This window comes from Arthroderma uncinatum, assembly GCF_011692745.1.
Source record: "Arthroderma uncinatum strain CBS 119779 chromosome Unknown scaffold2, whole genome shotgun sequence".
Lineage (NCBI taxonomy): Eukaryota > Fungi > Ascomycota > Eurotiomycetes > Onygenales > Arthrodermataceae > Arthroderma > Arthroderma uncinatum.
The window spans coordinates 3,019,165-3,035,532 of record NW_022983864.1 but is presented as its reverse complement, the minus strand read 5'-3'; the positions used below and the strand labels follow the sequence as shown (position 1 = coordinate 3,035,532).

The following is a 16,368-nucleotide window of genomic DNA, read 5'->3' as shown; positions in this document are numbered from 1 at the left end:
GTATCACCAAGCCAAACAGGTAAAACACTGCATGACTCGCTCAAGGCAATGATAATCCACACTTTCAATATCCTGGCTATATGGAGAAGCCCAACTGAACCTCTTTAATTGATCCGGTCAAGAAGAAACTGTCAACCATCCCCCGCGACATGGGTATCGAGTGTCACTCGTGCGACACAGTGCTCATGGGTGACTAATCTAACCATAGCTGACCTATTATTCGTACCACGTTTGACGAAGTTGCTTGCACATCTTGCGGAAATGGTATTGCGGTGGATGCTAAGGGGTTTGAAATGGGCTGACTCTGCATATTGTGTATGCATGGTAGAATTGTGGCTACCTGAGGTCTTCCTGCCCGGAAAAGCCGCGAATTACCTCAACCATATATTCAGAATTAGTCAAGATCATACCTATATGCCTGTCATAAATAAGCTTGAGCGGGAGCATACTTGCATACCCGTGCCAATGGCCCTTGTATAACTGTTAACCCTTAACGCATTTAGGAGAATTGTGAAGTTGTTACAAACGCCCTTACTAACATATATAGACGAAAGCCATGCAAACAGAGTTGCTCCCTTCTCGCAAGTGGGATGCGAAGCTGGGTGAGGTAAGGGACGAGGTCGAGATAACCTCTATACAAGAAGGTAAACAAAAAACCAAAAAGGGAAACGCCCAACGCTGACTAATATAAATAGAAGCATCATGTGATATCCCGTAACCTAACCTTCGTTCACGTGACGAAAACTTCCATATAAGAAGAAAGTCAAAAAGGGACCTCAAAAAATCCACCTTCGGGAAGGTGGATTTTTTGTATCTGAGTTGAACACGACTGGAGAGAGCTACCAACTATAGCAACGGGTCCTTTTGCTCTAGGCTCAACTCTTTATGAAATCTTTGAAGAAACAGTCCTTTTTGAGAACTTCCTAGTGAGAAAGCGACGGCACTTTATGAAGCCAAGTGTTTCTGATATTCCGTGCAGCAAAATGATTGAATTATACTGGCGGTAGAAATTGAATTCGCTCAACAAGTACCCACGGCCATCGGAAATCTAGTCTCGGACATCTCTCAGGATATGTTGATGGTCAAAGTATGGTCTCCTTAGGGGATACCCAATGGATTCTGGTTCCATATATTAATGATGATGGATGATGAATCCTTTCACGCCTGGAGGCCTCCCTTCTCCGCCATAGACCTCAATAACCCACCACGTCAAGCCTAGTTATGCCGTCCAGCTATGCCAACCATTGCTCTATCACAATGTTCCTAACAAACCAAAAAACATTATCCAAAAAAGCGAAGATGCCTTAGCAGTGTACTGATAATGCTCGTTCGCTAGGTGACGTTTAACACTGACACTATTACCCTCGGGCTATACAACATCTGATTCGTCCAACTACCGCGACAGCTCGATTATCCACTCCCGCTATTACATGGCTAGGTGTTTGCAGATCATTTGGTGGGTCTTATTACTTCTATAGAAGGTGTTTTATAGGCAAATTAAGGTAGGGAGTGAAAATTGCGTAGATCATGCTCATATTGATCGTGAAGTTGTGGGATTACAAGTCAATAAGCTTAGCAACTCAGGATAGATGCCAGCTTGTTGAGCACAAATTGCTGAGCTGAGGCACTGGCATCCCTCTTGTCCCTCGCCGTCGCCACTGATATGCTCACGTAGCATCCATCGCTCCTCACCACGTCAGTCTCAGTGGGGAGGCGGCCGCCATTGTCGCAAATTTCCACATCGGCCGGGGCATTCCAAGACGCATCCAAGATACGGGTCAACACAAAGCTGAAGTCGCTGGCACGAGTGCACTCCGAACCGGACACGGCACCGAAGTTCACGTTGAGGAAGATTCCGTTGGGCAAAACTGGCTTGCCGCCCTGGAGCAGCGTGTCGACAATCTGAGCCGAAAGCTGGGCATAGACTTGGCTGTAGGTTGGGGTGGCATCCCAAAAGGGGGTGGCACGGCCAACGCTGCCGGAGAACGCAATGGCAGGAATGCCCTCGAGGGCAGCTTCGGTAGCGGCACCCACGGTACCTGAGATCTGGACTGTTCGACCCAAGTTGGCACCGACGTTGGGGCCGGCGACAGCCAATTCTGGAGGGCTGCTGAAGAATTTGGGTGCAACGGTCTGGATGCCGTATCTCATGGAGGTGACGGGGAACGAGTTGACATAGAAGAATCTTGGGTTGTTAGCGTCGTATCCGGTGGGAGGGCTGCCGGCAGGGCAGCTGTTGAACTCGCAGGGTCTGGTGAGCTTGGTTGGGGCTTCGTCAGAAGAACCTGCAGGTTGCAACATGTCAGATATCAGATATTTGTTGTGCTGCAATTAGAAGGGGCAGCGTACCAGTTCCGCTCTTGTCCTGGGCTGGCGCAGATACCACGACGTCATGGCCGGAACTGGTCAAGGCATCGTAAATGGTATGAAGGTTCTTCTCGGCCCAGCCGTCATCGTTGGAGGAGACGATGCGGGCAGCCTGGGCAGCCTGGGCAGCCTGGGCGGCGAGGGGGAGCAGGCAAAGGGCTAGACGGAACTGCATGGCTGCGGTGTGAAGTATTGAGGTGGTTGAGGATGAGAGCGAGGACCTGCGTTCTACTGTCGAGGAAGCGGGAGATGTGATGTTATATATTCCTCGTCTTGCTCCCATCCCGTGGACCCAGGATTTCCACGTCTCTCTGGGAGGAGAAGCGACCACCAGCTAGCAACCTTCAGCTAGGTGCGGGCAACGGATGATCGCCGGTGCAGAGTGACATTGTCCCTACCCAGGTCACCACGATTCGCTGGGCGACATCCGACTGGGTATTCTGGGTATTCTGGATGGTCGGTGTAAGCCGTCTGGCACCAATAACCAAGCTCAAATGTGGCACTCACAGCATCTAGCATTCTGGGTGTTCTCTAGATGGAAGAGTATAGAGGAGTATTGCGGAGTGCTACATGGTAGAACTCAGTTCACATGCAAGGCTTTCTAGAAGGGCAGTCTGCCTGCAGGGTTTGCCTATAATCCTTGCTCGACGGGGTGGGACTCTGCCATAGCGGTCCATTCTAGAGACTAGAACAATACTCCGTACTAAGACAGTTCTTCATGTTCCACCATGAGAGACTGAGAAGGGAGGAATAGAAGAAGGAAAGGAGGAAGAAGAGAAACAGGAAGACAGCTGTTAGGACGAGGTTGATCAAGGCTAACTGGTTATACGGAGGGCCTACTCCATACTCCCGAGTGCAGTATACAAGCAAAGTCCTATAACCTTCCAACCTTGGGAGTAAGTCAAAAGAACCTCGGTATTTTTATATTCAAGCTTTGCTCAAGCTTTGGCCCAAGAATGACCCACGTGATGGGAATAATAGGCGTTGAAGACGAAGGTGAAGGATTTAGATGCGCATCCTGGCTCGTCGGGATACTACCCTATATCACAATATCCATGGTATTAAGAACTCGGACAAGAAGTCTAGAAAACGTTGATAAAAAGCTCCCGTCTTTACGCTCGCCAAACGCGCCATGGTATCTCTACACGGGGCGACCATGCTGCATGATCAACCCATCAGGATTATCGCCTTTACCCGCGCGCATATGGGATGACAGGCGCCGGAAGGCCTTTTCCGATTCTATCGATGATATACGATACCAAGACAGAAAATGAACCTGCAAAGGCGACGACATTGTCAGCGTGGCGCTTGTCGAGTTTCACTAGCCACAAGCTCATAGGCCATTGCTCTTGATCTTCGTTCATTATTGGCGATCTAGCTCCAATATTTTCTAAGCCAGAATGATATCCGTGCTACGGCAGATAATCTCAAAAATTGGTCCAATTCTCTGAGATACGTCCATTGAGCAATGGCGCACAAGGCATTTATCGCTTTAAATGCTCGTTGGGCTGCTCCGGATTGATCTCTTCCCAGACTTCATCCCCCGACACGGCCTCTTGTCTTTCCAGGCGTGTTTTTGAAAAGAGACGGGAACTATGAATGCGTGTGAGGAGGATTCTCTGCTCGTTCCTGGAGACTATCCTCGGGAGCCTGCCTCAAAGGAGCGGAAGGAAACTTCAGCTAGTATATGGAGCATTCTTTCGACATTCTATTGCTTTGCTCTACTGGGTGCCAATGATGGAACTTACGGGGTAGGTATTCTATCATTGTTTACTGGGCAATTTGCTGATATTTTGATAGGCTCTTATTCCTTACGTACGTCTATCGTGTCCTTGAATGCAGATTCTATTTCCAGTAGCTGACAAAATGGCGCCATCACGCTGTTACTCTGTCAGGTTGGAAAATACTACAATGTGGACTATGCGACTATTTCCACGATATTCCTGTGCTCGTCTATCGGCTATGCCCTTGCTGCCGTCTTTAATAGCCCAATACAAGAGCGGTTTGGACACCGTGGTATCGCTCTGGTGGGTTCGCTGCAACATATTCTTGCGTACCTTGCTGCCACACAACATCCGCCTTACCCTGTACTTGTAGCAATCTACATGTTTTCGGGGTTTGGTAGCGGTCTATTATGTGGAGCCTGGAATGCTTGGGTTGGAGCCATACCTAACAGTAATGGGTTAATAGGACTTCTTCATGCCTTTTATGGCGTCGGGGCTGCTCTGGCTCCCTTTACCGCAACTCTGCTTATAACCAAGAGAGGCTGGCAGTGGTATGAATTTTATTACTTTATGGCCTGTGGAGCGGCTGTTGAGCTGGTGGTCCTGACTACAGCATTCTGGAATGCGAGGGGAAGCTCAACAAAGATCAAATGCCACGAAACCTCCCAGAAGGGCCCCAGCTACGGGGCAATCCCAGATGAGTCTCGAAGTCGTGGATCCGGCAAGAAGCAGAGTAACCGGACAGTCGAAGCATTGCGAGAACCCTCTACATGGATCATCAGTGCATTCCTTTTCATATATGTTGGTATGGAAGTCAGCATAGGAGGGTGGATATCTACATTCCTCATCGAACTCCGACACACAACGCCTTACAGAGCAGGCATGGCGATATCGTTTTACTGGGCCTCTCTCACCATGGGCCGAATAATCCTTGGATTCCTTGGGTCGTATATGAGCTCACAAAGAATAACGTTGACCGTATATCTAGTGGCATTGATCATCGCACAGGTGATTTTTAACACTACGAATACATACCTCAGCGCCACTGTTACGATCAGCCTGACAGGGTTCTTTATCGGGCCCTTGTTCCCAGAAGCGGTTATTGCACTCACCAAACTCCTACCTAAACATCTCCATCTAGCCGGAGTTGGATTTGCTTGTGCTCTTGGGAGTGGCGGCGCAACCATCTTCCCTTCAATAACCGGTGCTATCGCTAATGGCCAAGGGATTGGAGTCTTGCAACCTATCACTCTGATCTTAGCATGTTGCTGTTTGGCGCTGTGGCTCTCGCTTCCTACCAGCTCGCAGAAGTGTTCCCGAGGGATGGAATTTGAAGTCTAGTCCATGATGCTTAGTCTGGACTCTGGAATCGCAATTGTTTTATTATGGGCTACTGTGTCGAAGCGCGATGTATGATAGTATATATTCTTGGGTTACCTGGGAGGTATATTCATTTTTTGATCTAATACATTTACGGAGGACGTATGTATGTATCATGTTTAGGGTAGAGGAGGTCAGCATCATGAAATCTCCGAGCAATATTTTCTGGTTAAAACTTGGCTTTATGCAATGCAGGCAAGGATTTCGTCGTCTTCGGGTCTTCGTATCAAGTGCATAGTTCCACTCCCAGCTTGACAATATTTAACCGCTGCCAACTCGAGCAGAATCATTTAGCCTGGCGCGTAGATACACTAAAGTTCAAGTTGAGAACTAAATAAACATTTAAACAAACATACGCGCCGCGAATAAATAAAATAAAAATCAGTTCAAATCACTGCTCCGTATATTTAGCCCCTTTAAGTAATTCCCCACATTCGTTTCTCGTCACAAAATATTCGTGAAAAAAATCAACCACGTCCAGCGAAGAGTTGAGCGATAATATCCATCATGGCGGCGACCTCTCCCGCTGTGCGCTCTCTCATTACTTTACAGGATGGGAATTTGGTACGGCCATCCGAATTTACATCGGCGGAGCAAACAGGTCTCTTGGAAACTCCTCTGGGATGTGACCATCTTGGTTAGATCTATTACAGCAAATTCATACACTCAAAAGCGCGCCATCACATTGACGATGCTGTATTCTGCTCAGATAAAGCAGTTGGAAAATGCACGCCTATGAACCTGGCACTGCACATCTATCTTTACCATGCAGGGACAGCCTATTACACGCGATACCGCCACTTTAAGGACGAGGAAGACCTAGAGGAGGCTATAGACTATCTATTAGAATGCATCGAAGAAGACAAAATTTTCAGGGCAAGGGGAGAGCTGGGTCAACTTGCCAAAGCGCAAGACTTGCACGCTGCTATGCGGCTCATTCGGACAAAACTAAGCTTTGCTTGGGCCTCGACCACGGACGATTGGCTTTTAATCTATTCAAGGAGCTAGGAGATATCGAGAGGCTGGTTAAGTGCGCGACCCAGTTAGCAAACAACTACAGAGCTGATCATAACCGGACAAAAAAAGTTACATCTCTCTATGTGGCCATTAGCTGGGCAAAGAAAGCTGCCGCTGCCACTGTCGGACGTCAAGGCTGGGATACAAGCAAGAAGATGGTGGCCAGAATTCACGAAAATTGTATTCGGTAGCGCACTAACGCACAAATTTAATTGAGGCGATAAAGTGTTGGGAGGAGCTTTTAGCCAAAGAACGCTCTGAGTCGCTCAAGGCTACTTATCACCTTGAGGTGGTTAGGCTACACTCCCTCCTCTCTACCGCTAGTCAAGCATCCGGTGAAGCAGCTAAAGCTTCGGGAAATCTTAAGAGGACTTTGCAAGATAACCTTGACGACGGCACTGTTCATAACAAACGTGCGAAACTGGAACACAGCGTCGAGAAGTTTGTTCCAATGATCTATCGGCAGTGGCCCCGCGATATACCAACTCTGGCTGAAATAAAAGAACTGGAGGAGTGGATAGAGCAGCTGGACTAGTCTGATGAAGAGGACCCGCTTCCTGGGAGGCTGTTTAAACAGCCAGCAGATATGTATGCCCACAGATTTCATGTTGGGCTTGGAACCCGTGAGGGCGAACAAGCTATGGAAAATATGCATACGGCCTATGTGATGATGCCCGCAAATAATTATGGGACCGAAGCGGCTCATTTTTACTTTGGGTATATGGATATATGCACCAATCTTTACCGGAACACACTCAACGAGTCGTATCTGGACGATTGCCTTTGGGAGGTTGGGCGCGGGACGTCAATATTCTATGATCTAGGGATCAACAACTTACTCGAAGCAGAAGCCTTAAATGAGTACGCGACACTTTTGGCTCTCAAAATAGACGACAATTCTGGCTGTCCCGAGTACAACGAATGGACCGCGATGGTCATTGGGGCCCTTGAGAGAGCCGTGAGGCTGACAAAGGAGGTGTGTAATAAGGACGACCGTTGCGGTGGTTCTCAAGATAGGCAGATGTATGGTGAGCACCTGAGATACTTGAGGCGGCTTTATAGAGGCGATGCATAGAGGGCAAGGTATTAGCTGATTTTAGGACTTTAAGATTTCTAGGCATGAGAGTTGGTCATCTATAGAAGCAATGTTATTGTAGTTCATATCAGTTTTCATGAATGTAGTAGTCTTCCTCTTCTTCTTCTTCTTTTATACTGGACGTCGTTGTTTTGATGTATACGCTTAGTCATCACCACGTGACCATATCATCGTGCCGAGGCAAGTCGCAACTCCTTCTTTGGGCTGCGTTTAACAGCGCTGGATGAAGCGTCTTCTTGCAGCCAATTCATGACCTGTTGCAGTCGAGTCAAGCTGGTCTCATGAACCGATCACGATGAGGTCGTCAGCGAGTTTCCATGAGCGGATACCGGAGATGCTCCAGCCCGCAAAGCTGGCGGAGATGTATGAGGAGTTTGTCACCAAGAATGCCAGCTCGGTTGGTCAGGTTGAGTCGGCATTGCGATCTTTAACTTATATCATACCTGGTGAGCATTTTGCGCCTCGTCTATACTCTCAGAATTTGTGCTTTCGTACTAACTGTCGTTCTTCAGGGCGATTCCGGGAAGCAGAGCTGGCATCAGAATCGAGTTCGTTCTCACCCCTAGCGAGCAGCTACGTGCTCATAGGCACCACTTTGAAGATTAACAGACAATCTAACTGTTGTAGTTCACTCTGGGGTTCAACTACTTTCTCTATACCATGATTCCCTCGTCGCGCGAGTTATTTCTCGTCTTCCTCTTTCTCAACCACGCCCCGCTCCGAGCCCGCATACTCGATATACCAAATACTGGAGCTTCCAATCGCGCCTATATCATAGAGTAGCCTTGGCGCTTCAAATGGTCAAATATACTGAGCTACTATGGGAGATGGCAGCACGACGGAGAGGTGAAAAGGTCCGATGGCGTGTCGTCGTGATTATAGAGGCAGTGAAAGCTTTCTGCAGATTGATATTACTGCGCATAACGAACTCCAGGCCTCTAGTCAGCCCACCACTTCCAGAAAGAGAAGTCGACCCAAGACAGTCAGAGGAGGATGATAGCGGCGATTTTAATGGCATGGAAACGCCGCCTAGCGAAAGATCCGAGTCGACAGATTTAAGCTGGACAATGCCTCGAACAGGGATGTCGTTGCCAAATCTACCTGATGCAAATGACATCTCTTCATATCTTACCTCTAAAGTTTTGACCGCGGATGATGTCAGATCTCCGCAGACGCTGTTGCATCGCGTCTCAGGGATGGGTCAACTCGCCGAAGTGCTGTACATTCTGCGACCACTCATTTACGCGATTGCATTGCAGAGATATAGAGCACAGAAGAAGAGCTGGACTCCATGGCTCATTGGTTTTGGCATGGAATTTACTTGCCGCCAGCTTGCCAAAAAAGAATTCCGCGACAGGATTGCCGGTGGTCTACGCGGTCTATCGAAACTGGAGAGGGAAGAGCTCAGTAAGAGAGGATGGAGTATGGGATGGTGGGCTATGAGAGGCGCCTTCTATGAGAACATTACGAAGTAAGCATACTATTTTACTTTTGATAATTATGTCTATAACCTGGAGCTAACATTTACTGAAGGTCGTGGATAAAATCTGTTACCGACTCACTACGTGACAAACCTCTACTCGGCCTTGTTGGCAGCGTTGTCGAGGACTATGAATACCTCTGGGACAACTACTACTTCTCCACTGCCACGATGTAGTGGGAGTTGGTTATTCAACCATACTTATAATTATTTATTTACCATACTTACGGGTCACGCCTCGATTCCTTTTCCTATGTGCAGCTTATCGGAGTACGAAATTGGGCATGGTGCTTTTGATACGGAATTTCAGGTTAAGGGTACAAGGTTCAGAATATTTGTTATTATTTATTATTCCTCCTTTCTCAACAGGGTATCTTTTCCTTTATTTATATATCTCGTTGAAGGCTTCGTGTATTCTATATTTCACCACTGGAATGATAATATCCATATAACCCTTAAAAAATCTCTGCAAACTTATGTCCATACCAATCCCGCAATTCATTACCTGGCCCATCGGCGTCTGACTTTGCTGAAAAATACTGCGTTACCAGCATTGAGCCATCTTCCTCGTCGGCGGGCCAGTCTACCTTGAGCCCTGATTTCACTTCCAATAGCTCCTTCGAGGTCCCCCAGCTAAATCGACACTCTGTCCCCCATCCAAAGAGCGGATCCATGTCCTTCTTTAACCATCCAATGCATTTCCCATCAGATGGATACCCACTACCCCAGCTTACCACTTCTTCCTCTTGCTCCGCTGTCTCGTCAACCCTTTTCCTTTTCTTCTGGTTAACCAGGTGGTCATGACACGCCTCCAGGGCAGCATCTCTCGTGACCTTTGCACATACACTCGCTGCGCTGACGCAGGGATATAGTGAATCTGCTTTCTTAGCAACGGTGATCTTCAAGCCGGGAAATACCCGCTGCAACCTAGCCTGGTGTGTTTCTGGCTTCCCAATGGTGTCGACGTAGACCTCCTTGACGTCAATGCCTTCCGTTTCAACCACACCACGTATTATTTCAATAGTTGCATCCAATGCCTGTGCATTGAGGTTGTATACAGCCGCCATCGAGGGTCGTAGCATCCCGGAAGATATGTCCCGGGCGGACATGACTTTTACCGTCCACCCACAGGAATTGTGTAGTGCATGGCCTGGTGTGCATAGAGAACGCATCAAACTTGACCGGACTTCGGGAGTGAGCACTTTACTGTCGTCAAAGTGGTGTTCGTCTGCAAGTAAGGATGTATGGAGGTGCATTGGGAGGTAGAATGCGCTGTAGACCATCGGACCCAGAACAGGGCCTCGACCGGCCTCGTCGATGCCTAATACACATGGCGTAGGCTCTGGTTTCTTTTCTTCGGTAGACGATTTCGAAGACGGAATGACATCGCGTGGACAGGGGGAGTAATGGGCGTAAGACTCTCCTGCTAATATGGCAGAGTGGCGGACTGACGGCGGAACATAGGTTCCCTTGGAGCTGGTTATTTCAGGAACAGGTTCGTCCAGCACATCATTCTGGGAGTCATCCATCGGGCACGATATAGCAACCCAGCCTCAGCTTCCTCTATGACATGGAGTATTAAATATAAAAATCGAAAGTTGAAAGCCGGAGATAAGATCGATTAGAAGCGCGAAATGCTTTAGGCGCGTCTGGATGGTTTGGGTTTAGCGCCGCCTTTTTCGTGTTGCGCTTCTACATCATCGTGATAACTAAACCATCGAGATCGCATAGCTCATAGCTCATAGCTCGGTGACATGACAGCGCCTTCTCGGAAGACGTCGAACTGTGATACCACGGTCACTGCAAGGGCACTCGTTTTTTGGGGGTTACCAACATACCTAACCTAGACCGACCGCGACTCTCGTTTACCGCGTCCTGATTTGGCTGCCTTCCATTGTATACAGATTGCTCCCACCATGGCAGCGCGCAGGCCTCCAGTCAAGAGCCGCGAGTTTGATTATTCAAATGTCGGGAAAGCTGGAAGGTGATACTTGTTATTTCCTTGTTGAAGCTGGCTTATTTACTGACGCGCATCGCATAATTTTAGACGAACCGGTATTACTCTAAAAGAGGGTAAACGCGACGAACATGGCATGGAAGAAATTGAGGGGATGTTCTCCTCCCCTGGGAAATCACCGGTGAAGGCGAATGGGTTTGCCAATGATGGGATAATGAACTCCGAAGAAATGGAGACAGGAGGAAGTGAGTGCAATGTGTTTATATTGCATTTTTGCACATCTTCTCCGCGGACAGTCTACGTGTATACCCTATGGCAATGGCTTACAGGATTTATGATTACCAGGCAGTAGTATCCCCGACCCATCTGATGTTTTATCCGCTAGACGGGGTGGTCGAAACGCATACCTTCCACCACCGCGATCACGTTCTCCGATGAAAACGCTTATGAGTGGTTCTCCTCGACGAACCCCCGGATTGCGCTCCTCACCTCTTCCCCAGAGCGAATTCTCCAGCCCTACATCTGCGCGAGTCGCCGCGAAACGAACAATCAACATAACTCATCCACTCCCTCAAACGTCAAGGTCGCCTTTGAAACAAGTTAGGCCACTCCAACCACAGCCTGAATCAGAGGCAGAGGAAGAAGAAGAGGAGGAGGAGGAAGAGGAAGGGGAGGCGGCTGCTGAGGAGCAGGAGGAGGTAGAAGACGAGGTTGAAGAAGAAGAAGGTAGTGAAGCCGAGGAGGAAGTTGCCGAAGTTGTAGTTGATGATGCTGCTGATTTCTCGGACGACGGCAATTATTTACTCGAAGACGAGGCAGAGGACAACCAATTTGCCGAAGCGCCCGGCGATTACCATGAAGGCGCCGGCAATGAGAACGTAGACGAAGAGGTCTCTGAAGTAGAAGAGGAACAGCCAGAGGATTCACCGCCGCCCGTACCGAACCCCCAGAATAAGGGCAAAAAACGCAAAGAAGCCGACAAGGTAGCAGAGGAAGAAAGAGACGAGGATAGCGCCAACATAAATCCTCCTGTTAAGCGACGTGGCAGGAAACCGAAAAACAGACAGGAAGAGGGAAGCCCTGAAACTAATCGCGGAGACGAGAACCCACGGCCTGCGAAAAAGGCCAAAAAGGCTGCTAAGGCTAGCAATCTCCAAATGACGGCTGAACAGGAGAAGGACCTGAACAACGTCGTGGAAAATATTACCAAGGAAGATGGGCCACTTAATAAGAAACGAAGTTTATATATCCTAAGACGAGAGACGCCATCAGACGACACCGTCCGTCACACTCGCTCTGGCAGAGTATCTGTGCGCCCATTGGCCTATTGGCGTAATGAGAAATGTGTTTATGGAACTGGAGAGGCCGAAGTCGGTCATAGATTTCCTCTGTCAACAATCAAGGAGATTATTCGGACCGAAGATCCTGAGCTTGATCAAGCAGGCAGGAAACGAAGTTCGAAAAAGAAATCAAAGGGCAAGAAGAAAGATAGAGGAGATGCATCAGATGATGAACCAGATGAAAATGTTGAGCCTTGGGAGACCCAGGAGGGCGTGTTTTATGGTCCGGTAAAGATATGGGACCCAGAAAAGCAAACTGGTACCCAGGAGGAAGAGATGATGGGTATGGACAATCTTATTCCAACGTTCTTGGGCAGCTCGGTATTAATTTTCTGGTCGATTAGATGTCGCATATGCTCCTTCGGCAATCGAAACACATGAGGTCAAAGACTCTACGTTTCGGTTTGCCAAAATCCTCAGCACGCCCTTTCTTGGATCTGGTTTCGTGGAAATGCCTCCAAACGCAGTCAAGAAACAGAAAAATTCAAAACGAATGCACATGGTTTTCTTCGTTTACTATGGCAGAATACGAGTTGATATCGCAGGACTGCAGTTTAGTGCCGGAAAGGGTTGCGTCTTTCAGGTTCCACGGGGTAAGTTAAATAATATGACGCTTTAAGTATGGGTTTCCATACTTATTAATGATTACTAACGTGTTATGAAAATGAACAGGAAACAACTACAGCTTTGCAAACGAGTACAATAAGCCTGCTGCCATATTTTTCACGCAAGGCTGTATACCTTTAGATGCAGATGGAAATGTTGACACAGGCGTAACGGCTCCACCCTTACCAGAGGCACCGCCGACTGAACCTAAGGCCAACGCTGCTAGCAAGACGGGCAAAAAGAGAGGTCGTCCCAAGCAGGGGGCTCAAGCAGGATGACGGGGATGAACTATTGATACCCCTTTCCTGGTTACGCTATATCTGATATGCAATTTCGTTCTATCTACTTTAGCCATCCCCTGCATGTTTGTTTCCTATACCCGTTAAAATGCGTGAGAGTATGACCTTACAACCTCGGTATCTATGACAAAAGGTATGAGGAAACAGCCAGTGTTGGAGTTGAACGGCCTGGCAATGGTCTGGCGCAAAGGGATGCATGTAAAGCGAGTAAAATGGCAAGGCGCCTTTATTACTACTTGACTATATGTTACTTGTCGTCTACGGTGAAGGCATCTATACTTGATACCCACAACTCACGCCAAACACGAAGTATTAAATATAATCCTGCATTATAGGTCATGTCATTATTAAAGTTACTCAAATTTCTTCCATGTCATCGTCCAAATCCAACCCCAGCGGTGGATAATCGCCCACATCAAGTTTCTCAGGCTTAACGAATACACCACAGTTTTTCAGGCATGTGAAATACCTCTCTCCATTCACGCTACCGTCATTTTTGCCAGTGGGCTCATCAAGCTCGACACCAACCCAGATTGGCGCTAAGTCTTTGGGGATTTCCCCCGAGTGAGATTTGCTCAACGGAGACGGGATGGCAGGAACCGGGCCAACAAACTTGACCGTGCCTCTACGGACGTGTGGCGGGGTTGATGGGAGTATGATTACTCGTTCGGAAATTTTAATTCCTATTCATAGGGAGATTTAGTATCACCAGCTTAAGAAGGTTTGGTGGGCTAGAATTTACCTTTGGTTTTTATCTCATTAGTATCCTTCTGCACCTGTTCCCTCGCTATTTCTTCTGGAGTGGTCGCGTTTGGGTCAAAACGCCCAAGTTTCTGGGCTTTCTTCCATGCGAGAACGCTATTTGGCAGTGACTCGTAAGTCGAGTCTGGTAGTTCAAATTTCTCAGTAGTTGAGACATCGGTGTAATTTGGACGCGCAGCGACAGGGCGCTGGTCGTGGACCTAATATATAAGTTAGTATAGGTACTTCCTTATGATAGCTGCAATGGAAGGGTCACAGTAGACGAAATCCATGCATCGATTTGATGCTAGGCCAAACAAGCACGAATAAGGGTCAATGTCTGTAAGGGGAGCTCTTCTACCGACCTCGATTTCACATCCTTTTCCAATGCTCCACCTTCCAATCGCTTGGTCATCTTCGTCCATCCACTGGTATTCATGTCCTGGAGACTTTAGCCTCAGTCTTTGACTGCTTGGAGGAATACCAGTCATAGTCTCGAGCTTTGCCTTCAACTGTAAAACAGTCCATGATGGAGTCACTCGACGTTCGGTTGCAAACGACGGCTTATCGTCTGCCCCTTTATCAGAAGCAACTGACACCAGGACAGACACGTCAACGGGGGTCGCAAATGAAGCCATGTTAAAATCTTATCCACGTAAGATGACAAAATTGATATATAGCTCTCTTGATACCTGGCTTAACGAGAGTAATTCAGGGCTTCTTATAGGACGGCTCAAAATATAGAGAAGGTTGAACTCTTGATTAACCCCCACCAACAAGATAATTAAGCGCCCGACGAGATAGGCGCATGGATTAACTTATTTCCGATAAACGCCAGGCGCGGGTAGTTAAGATCAAATTTACAAGCCAGTCGTTAATATAATTGAAGTACTGATGAGTACTCAGTATATGGCCAGTAAAGAATATTCTATTACCCAGTAATCAGGATCTATTATGTGCCGGGTTTGACCGATGCTACCTCGTAATCGCCGTTGAAATGTGTGATACCACCTTGGACATATGACAACCAAGTCGGAATCACCAGCCGTGTAACCCCCTATACGCCTCTGCATCCCTCGAAACACTGTTCTACAGTCCTCCTGTCTCTTCATGTCTTCTCCTGTCGTCTTTCCCTAAGACTTCCACGTGACTGGCCAAAGCTCCCTAAGTAAGCGCCACAGCCGAACCCTAAATAGTCGAGCGCTCGTTTGCCTTTTCCGGAAATTCTGCATCTCACCAACGACATCGTGCATAGACACCGTATATGTTGGCGCCATCTGCATCTGCCGGCATATAGTGAGCGCCTCTGTGCATTCTACAGCGTCTACTAGCCTAGAAACCAAACATGGAACCCGATAATGGCCATGATGTCAAAAACGGTGAATCATACGAAGAGGAGCACGTCCATAAGGTCTACCAAGAGATCGCACCGCACTTTTCATCAACAAGATACAAAGTGGGTTTACTTCTACCTCTGCCTCACATTTATTCATATCTCCTCTCTAAGCGGGAATATTTAGCCTTGGCCAATCGTGGAACGGTTCTTGAACGGACTTCCACACGGTTCCATCGGCCTGGACGTTGGCTGCGGTAATGGGAAATATTTAAAAGTCAACCCTAATATATTTATCGTAGCCTCCGACAGGTGAGACCTTCTCTATATACACATGGATATCCCTATTTCTTAGTATCTTCTTTTCCATGTTAACAACCATATCTAGGTCCGAAGCTTTGACTACAATTGCAAAGCAGCATCAGCCCCACTCTGCAATAGTAGCAGACACTTTGAACCTGCCACACCCACTTGGATATTTTGATTTTGCAATTTCAATCGCAGTGGTTCATCATCTTTCTCTTCCGGAGCGAAGGGTGAAAGCGATTGCTTCAATTTTAGATACCCTGAAACCGCCCACTGAATCCGATCCTGTCGGTGGCAAAGCCTTGATCTATGTCTGGGCTTTGGAGCAAAAAGATAGTCGACGCGGCTGGGATGTCGACCATGACCAAGACGTGATGGTGCCATGGGTCTTGAAGACAAACGAAGAGAAGAAACCAAAAATTAAAAAGGGCAGAGGCAAGAAGAATCCCAACGACATGCCCACAAATGAGGCAACCGAAGAACCAAAACCAAAACAAGAAACGGCACCAGTTACGTATCTTCGCTACTACCATCTTTACAAAGAGAACGAATTGGAAAACGATATCGCTGCTGCACATGGTCGAATTTTGGATCATGGATATGAGAAGGATAACTGGTGGGCTATTGCCTGCCCGCTACCGCGATCGTGAAGATACCAGCACATGCTTTTTCAACGCCAATTATCCGGCCATGAAATAATAAAAGCGAATTCAAAAAAATAA

The 16,368-nt window shown here is 47.7% G+C and overlaps 6 protein-coding genes across 6 annotated transcripts; 3 read left to right on the top strand and 3 right to left on the bottom strand.

Annotated features, from left to right (window-relative positions):
- Positions 1 to 1,572: 1,572 nt before the first annotated feature.
- On the bottom strand, positions 1,573 to 2,542 carry GIQ15_02894 (acid phosphatase; the record flags this gene model as incomplete). Its single annotated transcript, XM_033550311.1, has 2 exons — positions 1,573 to 2,285; positions 2,350 to 2,542. The coding sequence occupies 2 exons, from the start codon at positions 2,540 to 2,542 to the stop codon at positions 1,573 to 1,575; spliced, it is 906 nt and encodes a 301-aa protein (XP_033407472.1).
- A 4,532-nt stretch (positions 2,543 to 7,074) lies between these two features.
- Positions 7,075 to 9,241, top strand: GIQ15_02893 (uncharacterized protein; the record flags this gene model as incomplete). The annotated part of the gene is made up of 6 exons (XM_033550310.1): positions 7,075 to 7,516; positions 7,848 to 7,981; positions 8,097 to 8,132; positions 8,212 to 8,363; positions 8,519 to 9,055; positions 9,118 to 9,241. 6 exons carry the CDS (start codon positions 7,075 to 7,077, stop codon positions 9,239 to 9,241), a joined length of 1,425 nt encoding a protein of 474 aa, XP_033407471.1.
- A 278-nt stretch (positions 9,242 to 9,519) lies between these two features.
- Positions 9,520 to 10,593, bottom strand: GIQ15_02892 (ribonuclease H2 subunit A; the record flags this gene model as incomplete). Its single annotated transcript, XM_033550309.1, has 1 exon — positions 9,520 to 10,593. The coding sequence occupies one exon, from the start codon at positions 10,591 to 10,593 to the stop codon at positions 9,520 to 9,522; it is 1,074 nt and encodes a 357-aa protein (XP_033407470.1).
- A 387-nt stretch (positions 10,594 to 10,980) lies between these two features.
- On the top strand, positions 10,981 to 13,245 carry GIQ15_02891 (cupin domain-containing protein; the record flags this gene model as incomplete). Its single annotated transcript, XM_033550308.1, has 5 exons — positions 10,981 to 11,048; positions 11,112 to 11,266; positions 11,832 to 12,644; positions 12,706 to 12,954; positions 13,034 to 13,245. The coding sequence occupies 5 exons, from the start codon at positions 10,981 to 10,983 to the stop codon at positions 13,243 to 13,245; spliced, it is 1,497 nt and encodes a 498-aa protein (XP_033407469.1).
- A 378-nt stretch (positions 13,246 to 13,623) lies between these two features.
- Positions 13,624 to 14,645, bottom strand: GIQ15_02890 (tubulin folding cofactor B; the record flags this gene model as incomplete). Its single annotated transcript, XM_033550307.1, has 3 exons — positions 13,624 to 13,949; positions 14,009 to 14,228; positions 14,373 to 14,645. 3 exons carry the CDS (start codon positions 14,643 to 14,645, stop codon positions 13,624 to 13,626), a joined length of 819 nt encoding a protein of 272 aa, XP_033407468.1.
- A 707-nt stretch (positions 14,646 to 15,352) lies between these two features.
- On the top strand, positions 15,353 to 16,296 carry GIQ15_02889 (tRNA (uracil-5-)-methyltransferase TRM9; the record flags this gene model as incomplete). Its single annotated transcript, XM_033550306.1, has 3 exons — positions 15,353 to 15,463; positions 15,528 to 15,652; positions 15,729 to 16,296. The coding sequence occupies 3 exons, from the start codon at positions 15,353 to 15,355 to the stop codon at positions 16,294 to 16,296; spliced, it is 804 nt and encodes a 267-aa protein (XP_033407467.1).
- Positions 16,297 to 16,368: the final 72 nt, after the last annotated feature.